The 18,035-nt window shown below is 37.1% G+C and overlaps 3 protein-coding genes and 1 long non-coding RNA gene across 5 annotated transcripts in view; 1 reads left to right on the top strand and 3 right to left on the bottom strand.

The window, feature by feature from the left end:
- Window positions 1-18,035, top strand: part of LOC101172629 (zinc finger protein 436-like) — a 1,005,429-nt gene that overhangs the window by 438,528 nt on the left and 548,866 nt on the right. The gene's annotated exons all lie outside the window — the stretch shown is intronic.
- The window catches only part of LOC110016657 (zinc finger protein 502-like), a 970,715-nt gene that overhangs the window by 494,336 nt on the left and 458,344 nt on the right, over window positions 1-18,035 (bottom strand). The window lies entirely within an intron of this gene.
- Window positions 309-1,970, bottom strand: LOC110014651. The gene is made up of 4 exons (XR_002874725.1): window positions 1,757-1,970; window positions 1,282-1,329; window positions 1,055-1,129; window positions 309-880 (listed from the first exon to the last, which is right to left on the bottom strand). It is a non-coding gene; the product is annotated as an uncharacterized LOC110014651 (long non-coding RNA).
- Window positions 4,138-5,440, bottom strand: LOC110014238 (gastrula zinc finger protein XlCGF8.2DB-like). Its single transcript, XM_020701012.2, has one exon. It carries the CDS (start codon window positions 5,328-5,330, stop codon window positions 4,347-4,349), a length of 984 nt encoding a protein of 327 aa, XP_020556671.2. The 5' UTR covers window positions 5,331-5,440; the 3' UTR covers window positions 4,138-4,346.

Here is an 18,035-nt window from a genome sequence, read left to right as displayed (position 1 = left end):
GTGAAAAGCTGAACAGGGGTTTTGTTTCCCTCAGAGGAGATGGAATGACTGTTGAATGCTGCCTGAAATTCCAGAAATTGCAGTTGATTCTGGGAATGTATACATAATGGAGGCAAAATAAATCAGTCGGGTTGTCTACATCCAGCATGTTCAGGGATTCTAGCTCATAGAAAATGGGCGCATACACGTTTCGGCAGTTACAGTTCAAATCACGATTAAATCGCTCAACACGTTGATTATGAACAGAGCTCCCTGTCAACACAGAACTTACTCCTTTGTGCACTCTCATGTCCTCCTATATCAAAACATTTTCCCCTCCATGATCAGTTCTTATGTGCATAGGCCATCCAAACTTGTTCACAGCTTTCCTAAATAGATCCAGGACAGTTGCAGCACGATTGTTGTTAGAACAATGCAGAAAAGTCAAAAATCTGCTGTACCCATCAATTGCGGTATGAATGACTAATTTCCATCTTATGAGCTTATGGTTGCCGTCAATGTGCCATATATAGTTTGGAAAGGGGACAGAGTATGTTCTTCTTTGCACTGCTGATGTTCTCCTAGACTGTGCTCCAGCAAAATCAACCCTTTGCACTGAGTCTCTGAGACGATGTCTTTGAACTATGATGTTCCTGGCACGCAAATGTCCATTGAGCATAACCTCTCCAACATGAGGGTGATTTGATTTTATTGCACGAATTACTTCATCCAGTTCCTGATCGGAAATGTCACTGAATTTTTGGTGTTTTATGCCATACTCTCTCATAAGCTTGTACAACGTTGGTCTTGATATTTCCAAGATTGATGCCGTTTCTGAGAGTGTTGTCCCCAAGAATATTAATCTTTCAATGTCCTCTTTGGAAATTAGGGTTGTTCCAACCTAACACCATAGGTGAAAAAAGGGACAAAAACAGACAAAGTGAATTACTTCTACATATAACAAAATATAATCTATTCAGCGAACAAATAAAAAAACATATTAAAAGGTAAACTTTCACAACAAAGTTGATGGTAATTCTACTCATTAAAAGTAAATAAGTCATTCAATTCTTACCAATCTCTGGGATGTGCCAGCCCCTGCAGATGTGGTTGAACTTGTGGATGCTATGGGTGGCGGCAGAGTGTTGACCTGAGGTGGGCGGTGGTAGAAGAACAATCATATGGATGTTTTGTTACATTTTAAAAATCAGTTAAACACTAAACTATAAAAATAAAAAACAACAGTTGTAAAAAATGTAATCACTGTACTCAATGGAAGAAAACAACTGATGACGTTCTTACCGGTCTGTGTGAAGCGGCAGAACTTGTGGATGGTGATGATGTGTTAACCTGTAGAGTAGGAGCATGGAACAGAGAAAGTTTACATTGAAAATAAGTGATTGTAGCAGATTTTAGCAAGAAAGATCTGTAATGAGAAAGAAGACAAGCAATAAATAAAAAGACCCCCCCTCCCGCCAATGTTCTTTTTTTCATTTAGAGTTTCAGTGATGTAAAGTGGCATAAAAATACCACAGACATGCATAGCAGGCCTACTCAGAGATATCTTTCATCATTATGTGTCAAGGAAGTTACAAAATAGCATTATATTATTACACTGTAATGTCAAAAGATGCCTTGATAACGTTAGCCATTTGTTAGCTAAAAAAAAAATAAGACTAGCTTGGAAAGACTAGCTGTTTAGCTAGCTAAAAATCCGTTTCCACATAATAGTATTATAGAACTATTTTATCTTATTTTATTTAACTTTTCCACTTACCAGATTTGCAGCAGCAGGTGTAGGTGCCAGGACACCTTGCAATGCAGCTCGCACTCCTGAAACAACGGCCCTTTCAATATCCTCAGGTCTCAAAGAGTTTGCCATGATTAAGGTTCAACTTTCGTCTGAACAAGGACCGCTCTATTCGGTGAGGGGCGTGGCCACATTAGCATATTTCCCAAACATTTAAAGTCAACATTTATATTTAACATTTAGGCGGAACATTTAGATTTACATTTACATTTAACATTTACATTTATATTTAACATTTACATTTACATTTAACATTTAACATTTGGATTTACATTTACTTTTAATATTAACATTTACATTTAACATTTACATTTAACATTTATATTTAGATTTAGATTTAGATTAAACATTTATATTTAGATATAAAATTTGTATTTAACATTTACATTTAGAGTTAACATTTACATTTAATATTTAGATTTAGACTTAGATTTAGATTTACCATTTAAATTTAACATTTAGATATACATTTAAATTTAGCATTTAACATTTAGATTTTCATTTGCATTTAATATTTAGGTTTACATTTAATAATCACATTTAACATTTATATTTCTATTTAGTCTTTGATTTAATATTTATATTTAGATATAACATTTACATTTCACATTTACATTTAAATGTAACATTTAGATATATATTTAACATTTATTTTTAACATTTACATTTATATTTAGATTTATATTTAACATTTACATTTAACATTTAGGTTTACATTTAGATATAACATATACATTTAACATTTATATTTAAGTTTGGGATTTAGGTATGTGTTTCGATTTAACATTTACATTTATTATTTACATATACATTAATATTTATTATTTATCATTAATATTTAGTTTTAATTTTAACCTCTAAAAGTACATATCCTCATGTCACAGATTGTTTTTTTATTGGTGATAAATATAGACAAAATGTGATAAATATAGACAAAATGTGATATAAATGCAGCATAAATGGAAAGAAATGTCTAAATGTGGTAAAAGTGACACAAAATTTTCATGAGGTTAATTTTTACATTCGGCGCCCCAAAATGTGATATAAATGCAGCATAAATGGAAAGAAATGTCTAAATGTGGTAAAAGTGACACAAAATTTTCATGAGGTTAATTTTTACATTCGGCGCCCCATAGGCGCGTGCTCTCTGAGCAACAGCCCCGCCCCCCTTTCACACAAATAGACAGACAGAGCTCTCCGCTTCAACGAGAATACCGAAATTAATATCATCATTAATTAACGCAAAATTGACTGACTTGGTGAGGTAAATATGGCAGATAACGCTTGTGGGACACAAAAAGAAAAAGTAACTTCTCCAGTACCGATAGCAGAACCGTTCAGGTCAGTTCTTAACGATACTGCAGTCTTGAAGAAAGTGGCCCCGGGGCTGGTTCAATCCCAGGCCACAGTACCCATCCCTAATTATTATTATTATTAAAATAGTCAAATAAAAACAGGAATAACAGTTCTTCTAATGTGCGATTTAAAACAGTGATTAAAATATTAGTAGGCTGAAAGATCATATTGTGCCTAAAAATAATTAAAATACAACATTGTTATATTTCTCTGCATTGAGGAGGCCATTTAATATATTCTGCATTTTGGTTCTTAACTGCACTGTTTATCTGAGTTGTTACCTACAAATCCACATTGGTATTTATTGATCATTTTAATTTAGTGTAAACTTAAAGAATACCAATAAGGTAACAGAGTGAAAAGCAGCAGATTAAGAGGAATTAATAGATAAATCTTAACGATACCTATTTCTACTAGATGTTATCTCTAATAATTCAAAACAACTAATTTCTATTAACAGGTACATCTAAAATAATTCATTTCGTGAACATTTTCCTTTATGTAGTTTCATTACACATAGATTGAAATGTATTGATCCTTTACTTTTTTGCTTTTGCTAATTGTGGCTTAGAGAAGATGAAAACCTAAAAAAGCTGTCCAACAAAGTCAGGATAAGACGAAACAAGACTTTATTGATCCCCGGAGGGAATTTCAGTTGTTACAGCAGACAAACAAGAAATATAGCATTTAGAAGAACATATAGTCTGTAAACATTCAAATAGAAATAAAAAGTGGAAGTAAAAGTACACATCATAACTAAATAAGTAAATCCAGCAGCAGTTTCAATAGTCCTAAACTGTGTCATTCTATAGTCTAACTGTTGTTGGGACAAAGGACCTCCTGTAGTAAATTATATATCAAAACAACCAAAGTTTTTTTTTATTTTATTTTTTAGAAAAATTCATTTCTACACGTTCAAAACTCACTTGTGCTCCCTCTTGAAGTTACTTCATCAATATGGTATGGAGGCCATCAGCCTGTGGCTCTGTGAAAATGAAATGAAAGCTCAGGTTGCTATGAAGTTCATTAGAATACTGAAGAAGTTTTGAGCATTAAAAACTTTTTTTAAATATTTAATTTTTCTGAGCTACAGAACTTTTCCCCCTGTAAAATAAAGTCTTCTGCTGTGGTACAGAGGTGAGAGGTTGACCCCTTATTGGAAAAGTTTAGAATTTAGAGTTTAAACTAAATCCTTACATTGTCAAGAAAAAGTCTTACAAGTTCTCATGTGTCTTTTGAGATGAGATATTTGACTAAAACTTTTATCACATTCTTTACAAGAAAAAGGCTTTTCTCCTGTGTGAGTTCTCATGTGTGTGTAGAGATGAGATACATGACTAAAACTTTTTTTACATTCTTTACAAGAAAAAGGCTTTTCTCCTGTGTGAGTTCTCATGTGTGTGTAGAGATGAGATACATGACTAAAACTTTTTTTACATTCTTTACAAGAAAAAGGCTTTTCTCCTGTGTGAGTTCTCGTGTGTGTTTTGAGAGCTGATGCATCACGAAAACTTTTTTTACATTCTTTACAAGAAAAAGGCTTTTCTCCTGTGTGAGCTCTCGTGTGTCTTTTGAGATGAGATAAATGATTAAAACTTTTTTTACATTCTTTACATGAAAAAAGCTTTTCTCCTGTGTGAGTTCTCATGTGTGCTTTGAGATGAGATATTTGATTAAAACTCTTTCTACATTCTTTACAAGAAAAAGGCTTTTCTCCTGTGTGAATTCTCGTGTGTTTTTTGAGATCAGATACATCACGAAAACTTTTTTTACATTCTTTACAAAAAAAAGGCTTTTCTCCTGTGTGAGCTCTCATGTGTGTTTTGAGATGAGATATTTGACTAAAACTTTTATTACATTCTTTACAAAGAAAAGGCTTTTCTCCTGTGTGAGCTCTCATGTGTGTTTTGAGATGAGATATACGACTAAAGCTTTTCTTACATTCTTTACACGAAAAGGGCCTTTCTCCTGTGTGAGTTCTCATGTGTCTTTTGAGACTAGATCTGCGACTAAAACTTTTATTACATTCCTTACAAGAAAATCGCTTATCTTGAATCATTCTTGAGTTTTTACCAGACCTGATAGAGGAAAGTCTCTCTTCTTTTGGAGATTGTTTGTATTTCTTACCCAGATTAGTCTTCTTGGGATTTTTTCTAACATCTGTGTCACACTGACTTTCTGACATGTGAGAGCTGTCCACACTTTGGACATGTCTTCTGTCTCTTCTCTTCCTCTGATCTATGTTCTGTGGGTCCGTCTCTTCATCTGTAGTTGATGTTGATTCTGTCTCTTCATCTGTAGTTGATGTTGATTCTTCATGTTGGTTTCCTTCTTGATCCTGACTATCAGTTACATTAAAGCTCTGCTGATTGTTTGGATCTGCTTCACTGTTCTCATCTTCCTCATAAGTAGGAATCTCCATCAAGGTATCAGTCTCCTGCTTCAGATTAGGCTGCTCTTCATCCTGACTGATGCAAAGTTCCCCTGGTTCCTCTTTAATCTGTGGAGGTTCTGGTTCCTCCTGCTCCCCTTTAATCTGTGGATGTTCCGGTTCTTCATGTTCCACTCTGAAGTTCCTCTGCTGGATGCAGAGATCTTCCTCTTTAGTCATCCAACACTGGGGGAGGACTGCAGGGACACAAGAACAGATCCTTTTATATGTTATGGTGACTTTATTTATTCTAAAGTATCAATACAAATGATAGCAGTATCATTCAGTATATGCACATTAAAAAACTTTTAATTTAAAAAAAAAAGTTTTTTGTTTTCTTTAGCACAACAGTATAAAACTGTGCTGAAAAAGCCCCCCTACACCTCCCCCCTATGAGGAGAACTTTTTCAGTCAATAACTTGTAGTCTGAACCAATTATTGATAGAAAATAGTATTTTCTTTGTTTTTTTTTTTTTAGGGAAAGTAATTTGCAGATAAATAATTCATAAATGATATAAACAGGTCTTTAATGTCATCTAACTGTATACTCAAATTAAATCCTGCTGAAATAAATAGGACAGATTTATTAGAAAGGGGAAGGAGGGATTGACAGAAAATGTACTTTTAACCTGATTCTGTCTCCAATTGTTTTTATGTGAAATTATAAATAGGAAAAAAGTCTGAAAACAAATAGAATGTTTTATATTATTGTCATTATTGACAGTAAACATGCAGACATCTATAGTAAATGTTTCACACAGTCTTTGAGGTTTATTTCAGCACAACACCAGCTGTGTAATGTTAGGAATATGCTGCTAATAAAGTTACTGTTAAGTTATTGTATTTAATTTATTTAGAAATCACCTCCAGGACTGAGGTCTGGGGCCAGCGGCCACCACACCTTTTACTGAGGCATCTGATTGGTCAGTTTATAACTTGAGTAACTGGCAATAAAGAACAAATATTATGAAGAAAAAAACTAAGATAAGCAAGAAGATATTAAGAAAAATGTTTCACAGCAGGAAATGGTAATTCTATCTATTGGCGACAGCAGCTACTTCCTATTTGGAAGTGGGTGGGGGGGGGGGGGACTCTACTGTCCAGTGACGATATAGTCTATGCTTTTTAGCATAGACTTTTGGACAGCTCCTCGTGGTTTGACTACTAACAATAAACAGTGTTGGGGGTAATGAATTACATAGTAACAAGTTAATCTAATTTAGTTACTTTTGTCAGTAATGGAGTAACATAATGATTTACTATGGAGCCCGTGATCTGCCATGGGATAAAAAAAAAAAGTTTTTCGTTTCCACTAAATAATTAATTCCATCCAACAAAATAATAATCTGATATACAGTCAGGTCTGTAAATATTGGGACAGGAACAATTCCAACATTTATGGTTCTATAAACCACCACAATGGATAAGACCGTCAGCCTTAATTTGAGGGTATTTACTTCCAGATCAGGTGAGCGGTATATGAATTACAACTGCTTGCATATTTGCCTCCCACTTGTTAAGGAACCAAAAATAATTTGCCAATTGGCTTCTCAGCTGTTCCATGGCCAGGTCTGTGTTATTCCCTCATTATCACAATTACAATATTCTTAAAAAGAAGAAATGCACTGAGGAGCTCAGCAACGGCAAACGACCTGAGAGATCACAGAAAACAACTGAGGTGGATGAAGGAATAATTCTGTTCCTGGTGAAGAAAAATCCCTAAACGGAGGGTTTACCACAAGCTGTAAAACCTTAGTGAGCCTCAAAAACAGGAAGGCCAGACTAGAGTTTGCCAAACAACATCTAAAACAGTCTTCACAGTTCTGAAACAACATCCTACGGACAGATGAGACCAAGATCAACTTGTACCAGAGTCATGGAAAGAGAAGAGTATAAGAAGGAAAGGAACTGCTCATGATCCAAAGCATACAATCTCATCAGTGAAGCATGGTGGTGGTAGTGTCATGGCGTGGGCATGTGTGGCTGCTAATGGACCTGGTTCTCTTGTATTTATTGATGATGTGACTCCTGACAAAAGCAGTAGGATAATTTCTGAAATGTTTCTGACAATATTATCTATGGAAGCATTTGTGTAGCTATTAAAAATAAAAGACAATACCAGAAATGCTTTTTCATTTTCCAAATTGAAGCTGCATTTGTTGACTCAAAATTAAAAAGAAAAAGCAATCCACTAAATTGCATTTTCATTTTCTTCTTCAACACTGCTTATTCTGTCACTTAATCAAAATGATAAAGAAAATAGTATTTGACATTTCATTTTCAAAAAGTTATCTGGTAAATGTGTAGCAAAATTCAGTTAGATATAGGGTTGTGCCGATGGACGATACCATCGTCCATCGTGATGGGTGACTGACATCCCGATGGAGAGACACCATCGTGATGCCACGCCCCCGCCACGCTGCGAGTCGACACCATAAGCCGCGGTTACATGTGAATAATATCTTGACCGGATCAATGGTCGGATTAGAATCCAAACGTGTACATGGTTCAAGAAAAATGAATAAATCATTCGCACATGCGCAGTAGGGTTTGAAAAACCGGAAGCGGATATCAGTTCCGCCGAGCGGCTATTTTTTTCTCAAACTTTATTGAATGTAACAATTCAATACAAAACAATGTTGCCGATCGGCTTTATACATTGATATGTCAGCTCAGTAACATACAAGACGATCTTCTAAACGTGCTTTTAATAATGTTACGGTTATTATGAAACGCCTGTTCGCTCATCGTTTTAATTTTAATCCGTGTGGTCATTGCTTTTTCTGTTGAAAAACGGAGCCGGAAAGAAGCCAGAATTAGCAGTATGCTAACACGGGCTAACAACATTAGCTTTGGGTGGTGCTGCAATCTGCATCTTGGCTGCATTTTAACATGTGGGAATAACATCAGCCTTTATTTAGTCGGGACACGACTCGAAACACAAATCCACGTGATTGTTTGAATGATTTCTAAGGACTGAGCGGCCTTTCTGCTTTGAAGCTCACACCGCCCCAAAGCGCTGTGTGTGTGCTCACGATCCTCTGCTCAGACACACACTTTTAGACCCGGTTCTGAGTTGGGTAGCCCGTTCCCCTAGAGCTGCGGAACGGATCGCAGTTCTAAATCTCCCACATACCGCTCATGTAACAAAGCACCCCCCCCCCTTCCCCTCAAACACAAAGCTGTAAGTCCGCGCTCCGCCGGTCCACTTGACTAGTTAAGTGCGGGAGCGGACCATTTCTTTTCTAGTTTGTTTGTTACTTTTTTTGTTAAAGTTATTTCCCTCAGTACTGCGGATGAGTCATTAGTTGGGAAATAAAATAAATAAAGTAAAATAACGAATAGCAATTATATAAGACCGAAATATTAAAAATAGCCCCCCACGACGATATCATCGTCCATCCCGATGGTTGACAGCAAACATCGTCAACGGCCAATTTAAGGGACATCGCCCAACCCTAGTTAGATATATCTAATTTGACAATTAAAATTGATTAACAGACATGCTTTTTCATTTTAAAAATGTAACTACATCATATGACTCATAAATTAAAATAAAAACTTCAAAATGCTTTTTCATTTTCTACTTAAAAACCGCTTATTGTGTATCATAATTAAAATAAAAGTGCAAAGAGGGGATTGCATTTTCATTTTCACATCCACACTGCGAATAGTGTCGCATAACACAATTCCAGTTAGCATTTCCAGGGGGGGGCGGGGCAATGACATCAGTGCCTGTTGATCCAACCAGCAAACGCCAAAAGTTTAGCATAGCGAAATCTGTTAGCGTTGTTCAAGGGGCTGTAGCTGTCCCGGAACAGCAAAATCAGCGTGAAGTGTTCAGATCTTAAGCCTGAGTCAGAACCCGACCCGGCCCGAAATTCGGGTCAGGTCGTGAACTAAAATGACAATCATTACGTTCGGGTCGGGTTGGACCGGGCTTCTCTCTCGCTGACTTTTTTAATAAATATATGTTTATAAAAATGTATACTGTTAGCAGCTTAGCTTGTCCCCCCCTTGTTGCTATGTTTCTGTGGTGTGACTGCGGTCGTCAGGGAGGTGACGCAGCGACGGAAGAAGGCATTGCCTAGGGGCACTCATGACACAGGCACACGTGACGGAAAAATGCGCGGGAGAGGAAAAAAGTAGGGGCTGTGCTGCTGCAGGTGTCAGTTTGCATGAGAAGGTGTTTGGAGACGTTGTGCTGTAACAGATGATACGACCAAAGAAAATAAATGGCTACAGGCCTTTTGCGAAGCAACGGTGTCCCGCTGAATTTGTTACCTTTAGGTCCAGACCGGACTGGAGACCATAACAGCGGTTTCCGACTATGGTCCGAAGCCTCACGCTGAAGGTAACAATATTAAAACGATGTGTGGATACTAAACTAAGGAATACTTGTTATAAATAAATAATTTGTTTAAAACAGATAAGGCGCAGTAAGGTAATTGCTATATAACTACTACTAAACAGGAAGCGCAGACTCAGAGCCAGGGCTGCAGTATTTCTCTGATTCAGGGAGAGTGCGCATCAAGATCTCTCTTTCACTCTCTTTGTTTGGCCTTTTATTCTGTGTTCTAGCGTTTATTTATTTATTATTATTATTTATTTTATTTATCATGATCATAAAAACATGTCGATTATTTTAACCTTAACAAATCTTGCGTTTTTTTTTTTTTGCCAAAAATACTATAGGATAAATTGAAATTTCGGGTTTGCTTCGAGCTCGGGCCTGCAAATTAAATTAATTGGTCGCGTTCGGGCTGGGTTGGGCGTTAATGCCCGCGGGCCTGGGTCGGGTCGGGCTGGATTTTTTAGGCCCGATCTTACCACTAGCGTGAAGCTGCAGGAGACGATCTTCTAAATGTGCTTTTATTACCATTATGATTATTATTAAGGGCCTGCTTCCTCATAATTTTTTTAATCTGCTAATCGGCCAGTGCTTTTTTCTTGGTTGCAAGGACCTGGAAGAAGGGATAGCATTAGGCTAATACGTGCCAAAAACATTAGCCGTGGAGGAACACATCTTGTTCGTTTCATTTCAAATCCAAAAATGCTGGCATTGAGTCGCTGTCCTAATATTTATGAACCCAACTCTACATTTATCCTGTTGTATTTGAATGCACCACGGTTAAGGGAAACGTTGATTGGTCAAGAGGCTTTATGGGAAATGTGTGATGCACGATGGGATACATAGCATGTAGCCCTCAGATGTCAAGTTACTGCTAATTCCTAATGAGTATGTTCATAAAAGAGTTAACTCAGCATGTCCTGAATATTATTATTCCTGTTTGACCCTAAAGTACAACACCCCATACTGGCCTTCATGACCAGCAAAAGAGATCCAAGGCTGGACGAAAATAGCTCATATGCTTAGTTCTGGAAGGAAATAGAAATACTTGAATCCATTTTCTTAACTGCAAGACACGTCACTGAACCGAAAACACCGGAGTCCAATCTCAATCATTTCATTCATTAGATGCAAAATGACTGACATGACCAAAAAAACAGCTGTGCAGTCATAAACATGTGCAACAGCTTGCAGATCCGCTTTGTGGTTCTCCAAATCATGTAATCACGTTTCATCCACAGATGAGCCCACATCTCTGTGCCTGTCATCTCACCGGCAACAGTTTCAAAACACAGGATCATTACTACATGTTCATTTCACAGAGGGATACGTCTTTTTTTCTATCTTTTAAAGCGCCCGTTCCTAAAGATCGAAAGTATTGTACATTGTGTAAAACTTTAACGTTTTATTGAAAAGAAGTGGCAGTATTTATATAGGTGGGCAGGGTCAGAGTAACAGCACTGAATGAACAGACCCCTTATGACCCCATTGGGGGAAAAAGTCATTTTGAGAAGAAATTATAATTCAAACATTATTTTTTTTCCAAGTCTAAAACTACAAACAGGTGACAGATCAAGTGCTTCTTTTTGTCACCCCCCCTCCCCTCTGTGTGTCCCAGGTTGTCGACCCCTGATATGTATTGTAGTGTTAGGAAGTGTGAGGTCAACATTTTTTTAGATTGCTCAGAAAGGTGTTCCTACTGGTTTTCATGTGTTAAATTAGAGACCGTAGACTTGATGTTTGCTTCTTGTATTTTTTTTGTTGGTTGTTGGAGATTAACAAAAATTCCCCTTGTTGGTGTACAGTAATCCCCTGCCCATTCGCGGTTTAATATTCATGCCCCGCCCATTCGCGGGTGGCCGCAGATGACGTGACGACACAAGCTTGAGACGCAGAACGGCGCTGATTCCGCGAATTTTGAAAAACGATTTAGTCTGTACTCTACTGTAAAGTGTAACAACCCCGAGTTGGACAGAGCTGCGGGCGGCAGGCGCCCCCTTTTCTGCCAGTTGCTTGACCACATCGTATGTCAATCAGTGGTGGGCTGGTGGATTAGAGGGGGCGGGGACTACCTGGGTGCGCGTTGGCTGAACGTTCTCCTCCGGCTGAGTGTATGAGCAGGCTGCGCTATTTTTGTTCGAGCTGTAACCATTCTGACAAGGTTAATCAAAGCCAAAAAAAAACACAACAATAATACGACGACCTTAAAAAGATTCTTGATGATATCAAAGCTACGCTGTAACCCTTTATGGAAATAGTGTCTGCTAAGCTAGGTAGCTCCACTAATTGAACTGATGGAAGAGTTCCGAAGATTTCGGGCTCAAAACGAGCAACTAGAAAAGCGGGTCGACATTCTGGGGGAAAGACTGGACGATGTGGAACAACAAGTAAGGATGAATAATCTCATTCTCACTGGAGTACCGATCAAACTTCGGGCAAAGCTATATGCAGCAGGAGCTAGCATTACTAATACTAATAGCACTAGCGTAGCTAGCAGTGCTGAAACGGAGAGCGGTGGAGAGTCTCTGGATCACCAAGTAGAATCATTACTCACATCTAAAGGGATTTCCCTGGATCTCAACACCATCGAGGCCTGCCACCTGCTCCCCAGGAGAAAGGAGACAGATAAACCAGCGAACCTCATCAGGTTTGTGAATCAAAAACACAAGCTAGCTCTGATGAATCAAAGGAGGAATCTCAAAGGATCTGCTGCTTATCTGAACGACCATCTGACCAGAAGGAATGCTGAAATCGCCAAACATGCACGGCTTCTCAGGAAGCGAAAGCAGATGGAGAACACTCGGGTTAAAGGCTGCAGGATTTACGTCAAACCACTCGGTCCACCGGACCAGTTCAAGGTTCTGGATGTGATCACCATGAAGGACTTTGAGGAGTGCTTGATCACGGTCGTCTGAAACAACATGCAGTAATAAATCAAAGAGCCAAATAATTTCAAGAAATTTGACGCCTAGATTCATCGCTTTCTCCAAAAGTCTGAAGTAACCTGATTCTCAGCAAAGAGTTTTCACCTGCAGAAAACTTGACCTCAACTTTCACCGCCGCTGATATCAGCTGAAGAAGGATACAGACCTTTATCTAATGTCTGCAGATATAACATCGAAGAGAACTATAAACTGTTTAAACCAAGAAGAACGGCTTTTAATCAGCAGAAGAAGGAATGCCAACCTTGGTCATTCGACAGATTATGGACCCTTTTTATTTTTCCCTTACAGCATTACTTTATTATATTAAAAAAAATAGAAAATAAAAAAAGAAAAAAGAAAAACAAATGATTAATCACTTATTGAAAATGGTTAAATTGATCGACGTTTAATGAATATTACTTCACTTGCTCCAAAAATAGATAAATTGATTAAAAAATCTTTCCTAATGTAGCATAATTTTGCACGTTTTTAACTTCTGATACTTGATGAAATTTTGCTATGAAAATCTCTGATACAGTGTTTTGTCTATTTTACTGATATGTTTTTATCATATCAATGACTTTTATAAATAACAAAATCTGCATATATTTTTTATAACTGATCTGCATTTGCCATGTTGATTTCTAAAATAGTTATTTTTACATAATAATAGAGTAATTCATCTCTGTCGTGTGCTTTATTGATACTTTATGATTCTTAATCCTGTCTGATAAAAGCTAAGAACCGGATATTGATAAATCATGTTATAAAATGGTTACAGTATAACGGGGTGGGATTTTATAAATTGTGTTTAGGTTTGAATCTTTTCTGTCTGCAGATCCATGAGCAGGACCCTGTCTTTGGGTTTTAGCTTGAAATGTAGTTTTGGAAATAGAATCTGTCTGAATGTCTGGAATTGGAGACATGGAGACATCAAAGAGGTTTAGATGGGATTTGGGTTTTACAGAGAAATCTGCTGAAAAGAACTGAACTACAAACTTAGAACCACAGACGACAAAACAGATTGGACTTTTTTATCTCGCTAACAATTTTCTCTTTGATCTGTTAAGGTTTCCTGTTTGTTGTTAGCTGGAGGGACTAACTAAGATCATATGATTTGAAGAATGTTGTCGGCTGCACTGACCAACAATGTCTTCTGTCTTTTCAACTGGAAGGGACAGAAGAGACTCTTCCAGGACACGCTGTTGATGGACTGTATGTTTGGAGAGCTTGAAGCTCAAGATAGAACCGTTGTTGAAGTGAACATACTGATAGTGTGGAGATGAAGATCAGAGTCACACTGACCTGCTGACATGTGAGAGCTGTCCACACTTTGGACATGACTTCTGTCCCTCCTCTTCCTCTGATCTCTGTTCTGTGGGTCTGTCTCTTCATCTGTAGTTGATGTTGATTCTTGATGTTGGTTTCCTTCTTCATCCTGACTATCAGTTACATTAAAGCTCTGCTGATTGTTTAGATCTGCTTCACTGTTTTCATCATCCTCAGGAATCTCCATCAAGGTATCAATCTCCTGCTTCAGATCAAGCTGATCTTCATCCTGACTGATGAAGAGTTCCCCTGGTTCCTCTTTAATCTGTGGAGGTTCTGGTTCCTCCTGTTCCTCTTTAATCTGTGGAAGTTCTGGTTCCTGCAGTTCCTCTTTAACCTGTGGAGGTTCTGGTTCCTCCTGTTCCACTCTGAAGTTCCTCTGCTGGTTGCAGAGATCTTCCTCTTCAGTCATCCAATGCTGGGGGAGGACTGTAGGGACACAAACACAACAAGGAGCTTTTTATACGTTTCCAGGACTTTTGGGTTTTGTCAAGCATCAATAAACTCTGAGATCATTGGAGAAAATGTCTGAAGACTTTTCAGTCAGGAGGACTAGAAGAAACTAATTGAAATGAATATAACCGCAGAGGTGGGTAGTAACGCATTACATTTACTTAAGTAACTTTTTGGTGAATTGTACTTGTGAGAGTAAGACAAGGCAATTTTATATGTATAGCACAATTCGTACACAAAGTAAAACAGGAAATTTCAATGGAAAATGATTGGTCTAACTTGGACTAACTTACAAGTTACTCCTTCAGTAAGTTACTCCGAAGTAAGTTACTCCTTGAAGGAGTAAGATAGTGTAGAACCGCCACTGTGCCAAGCGGGTCACCAAATAGAAAAGCATCAAGGTCACGGCTTCTCTCGTTTGACATACCTATGTGGTGTAGCTGAGCCTGATGCTGCGGGTTCCAGCTGCTATCCAGCAGTCTGCGCTGACGACAGAGCTCCTCCTCGTTCTGGACGATGGTTCCTTCAGCAGCAGAAAGTTGTTCTCTGACAGAACCTTCCTGAGGTTCTGAAGACATGGTTCCTGCTCCGATCTTCAGCTCCAACTCCCACAAACACCGCCGTCCTCTTCACTGCAGCTCCGATCGATCATCTGCTAGTCTCACAATCACAGCAATCCACGTTGTCTTTCCGTTCAACACTTCTTCACTCATTTACGACACTTTGGAAAATGCTGAGAGTTCCCACACGAACCACGTATCGTCCTTTCTGTCCAAAAACCTCACAAACGTCCCAACTAAAAACCGCCGACCTCTCAACACAAGCTAACGCTGCTACCGCCTCGTGCTGTTTACTTCCGGGTCACGTGCAAACTCTTTTTAAAAAGAAATAACTACTTAATTGAACATCAATGGTCCAAAAAGCTTCCAATATTTTTAAACAATTTTTATTCAGGAGATATTAAAGAAAAGAAAATCAAAATTTAAAAAAGAAATTGTGTAGAGGAAACGTTTTCAGAGCTGTTGTGACGTCATCACACTGTGTAACATTCCTTTCCCCCCCTTTTTTGAACTTTATTGTTCAAAACAAAAAGAACAAATATGTATGACAGGAACAATAGTCATAACAACAAGAATGTCAGGGGATGGTACATGTATTAAAAAAGAAAAATTACAGAAACAGATTGCTAGGCATTGAAAATATTCAAAGACAAACAGTTTTCATAAATATGTACGGCCTTTTTGTTTAAGCTATTAGACACAGTATATAAATAAAATTCTAATTCTTTAATTATTACAGGGGAAAAAGGTTGTGATTAGGAAAACTTTGATTTGTGAATATAAAATTTACCAAATATTATAATTAGATTAATTGCCAATTTTACGTTTGATCTTATATTTTTTGTGAAGGCCAAATATGATATGTTCAAATTTCATCTGATATTGTGAATCTAATTTGGAATTTATAAAACGTGCACAATCTTTCCAAATTTTTTTTAGTAGTATTACAGCTCCAAAACAGGTGACTGATTGTTTCTTTACAAAAGGTACAGTTGGGGTCAATAGTCTTCTTATATCTGATCATGTATTGATTAGTGGGATAGATTCTATGTAGGAGTTTGTAGGAGACGTCTCTCATCCTGTTATTGATTAATAATTTCTGATGCAGGGTCAAAAAATTTTTCCAGGGCAAGTCAGGAATAAATTTTCTCTAATAAAAAACAGCAGAGGGAACCGAAACAACATTTTGCTGAAATATGGCACGTATGATCTTGTTATTTTTTCGGGCACGGTTGATACAGGATTTTCCAACAGTGGTGTCACTTAGAGATATGAAGGGAATATTTGCATCAAGTACAGTATTTTTAAAGAGTTCACAGATTTCAGTGGTGACAGCATCAAAAACAATGGCATACTCTTTAGGAGGTTGTATTTAAGGTTAAATTCTTCATATCTAAGTAATTGACCATTGTGGTTAATGAGCTGACCCACCAATAAAATATTATTGTCAAACTAATTATTGTAAAATAAAGATTTGTTCTTGTAAAGGATATATCTGTTATTCCAAATAAAAAACTTATGAGGGGAAAAAGTGTGTTTATAAATAAGTGCCCATGAAAGAAGAGTTTGTCTGTGAAAAGCAGAAAGTTTCACTGGGATTTTGTCGATATTATAATGACAAAGCAGAAGAAAATGGAGACCACCTACTTTAGCAAACATGTGATGAGGGAAAATATTCCAAATGGAGAGTGGATTTTTTAAATATGACTTAATCCAGTTTATTTTAAAAGTATTATTTAAAGTAGTAAAATCAAGAAAAATTTAGGCCTCCTTTTTCATAGGAGTTCATTAATACAGATTTTTTTAAATAATGAATACGGTTTTTCAGATGAAGTTTAGCAGCATTTGATCAATAGATGTTAGAGTCTGATTGTCCAGGTGCAGAGAAAGAGCGGAGTAAGTTAGTCTAGAATCCCTTCTGCTTTGGAGAGTCAAATCCTTCCTCTCAGACTCAGGTCTCTCTGAAGCCATTGGTTCAAACGTTTCTTGGCTTTATCAATGAGGGGAGTGAAATTTGATGAGCATCTTTCTAAATTATTTTTGGAAATAATAATGCCTAAATATGTTACATTTTCTTTTACAGGAATGTTGCAGATGGATTCTAAAGCACAAACAGAAAGAAGTTCACATTTGTTTAGATTGAGACGTAGACCTGAGACATCAGAGAAAGACTGAATAAGGTTCAGAGCTCAGGAAACTTGACTGCTGTCTCTCAAGAAAAGAGTAGTGTCATCAGATAGCTGACTTATTAAAATTTCTTTATTAAGAACTGAGATGCCTTTTAACTTGTGAATAGTAAAATAATCAGCAAGAGTTTGGGTAACTAGAAGAAAAAGATACGGTGAAATGGGACACCCCTGTCTGATTCCTCTATTAAGATTGAATCTAGGGGAGGTGCCATGTTTTAGTTTGACAGAACAATTAGCATTATTATACAGAGTTTTTACTGTATTACAGAAGAAAGGGCCAAAACCAAATTTATGAAGACAGCTGAAGATAAAATGATGATTAACAGAGTCAAACGCTTTGTAAAAGTCTAAAAAGAGTATAAAACTGTCATCAGAGATCAGTTGTGAGTAATCTAAAATATCAAGAACAAGACGAATGTTATTGGAGATGTGTCTGTTTTGTATGAATCCTGATTGTGTCTCTGCAATAACTGAGTTTAAAACAGATTTAAGTCTTTTTGCAAAGACAGATGCAAGAATCTTGTAGTCATTATTTAATAGACATATTAATGCCAGTTGTCAATGAGAAGTACATCTTTTTTGGGTTTGGGTATCAGAGTAAGTACACCTTGATTTAATGTTGGAGGAAGGAAGCCTTTATCTATGCTCTCAAT

Source organism: Oryzias latipes, chromosome 2, assembly GCF_002234675.1.
Source record: "Oryzias latipes chromosome 2, ASM223467v1".
Lineage (NCBI taxonomy): Eukaryota > Metazoa > Chordata > Actinopteri > Beloniformes > Adrianichthyidae > Oryzias > Oryzias latipes.
The sequence above is the reverse complement of the archived record's forward strand: the minus strand, read 5'-3'. Positions and strand labels throughout refer to the sequence as shown.

What these genes read in the sequence shown, in the direction of transcription:
- LOC110014238 (XM_020701012.2), bottom strand. Translation starts at nt 5,330, where the DNA reads ATGTCAGAAAGTCAGTGTGACACAGATGTTAGAAAAAATCCCAAGAAG.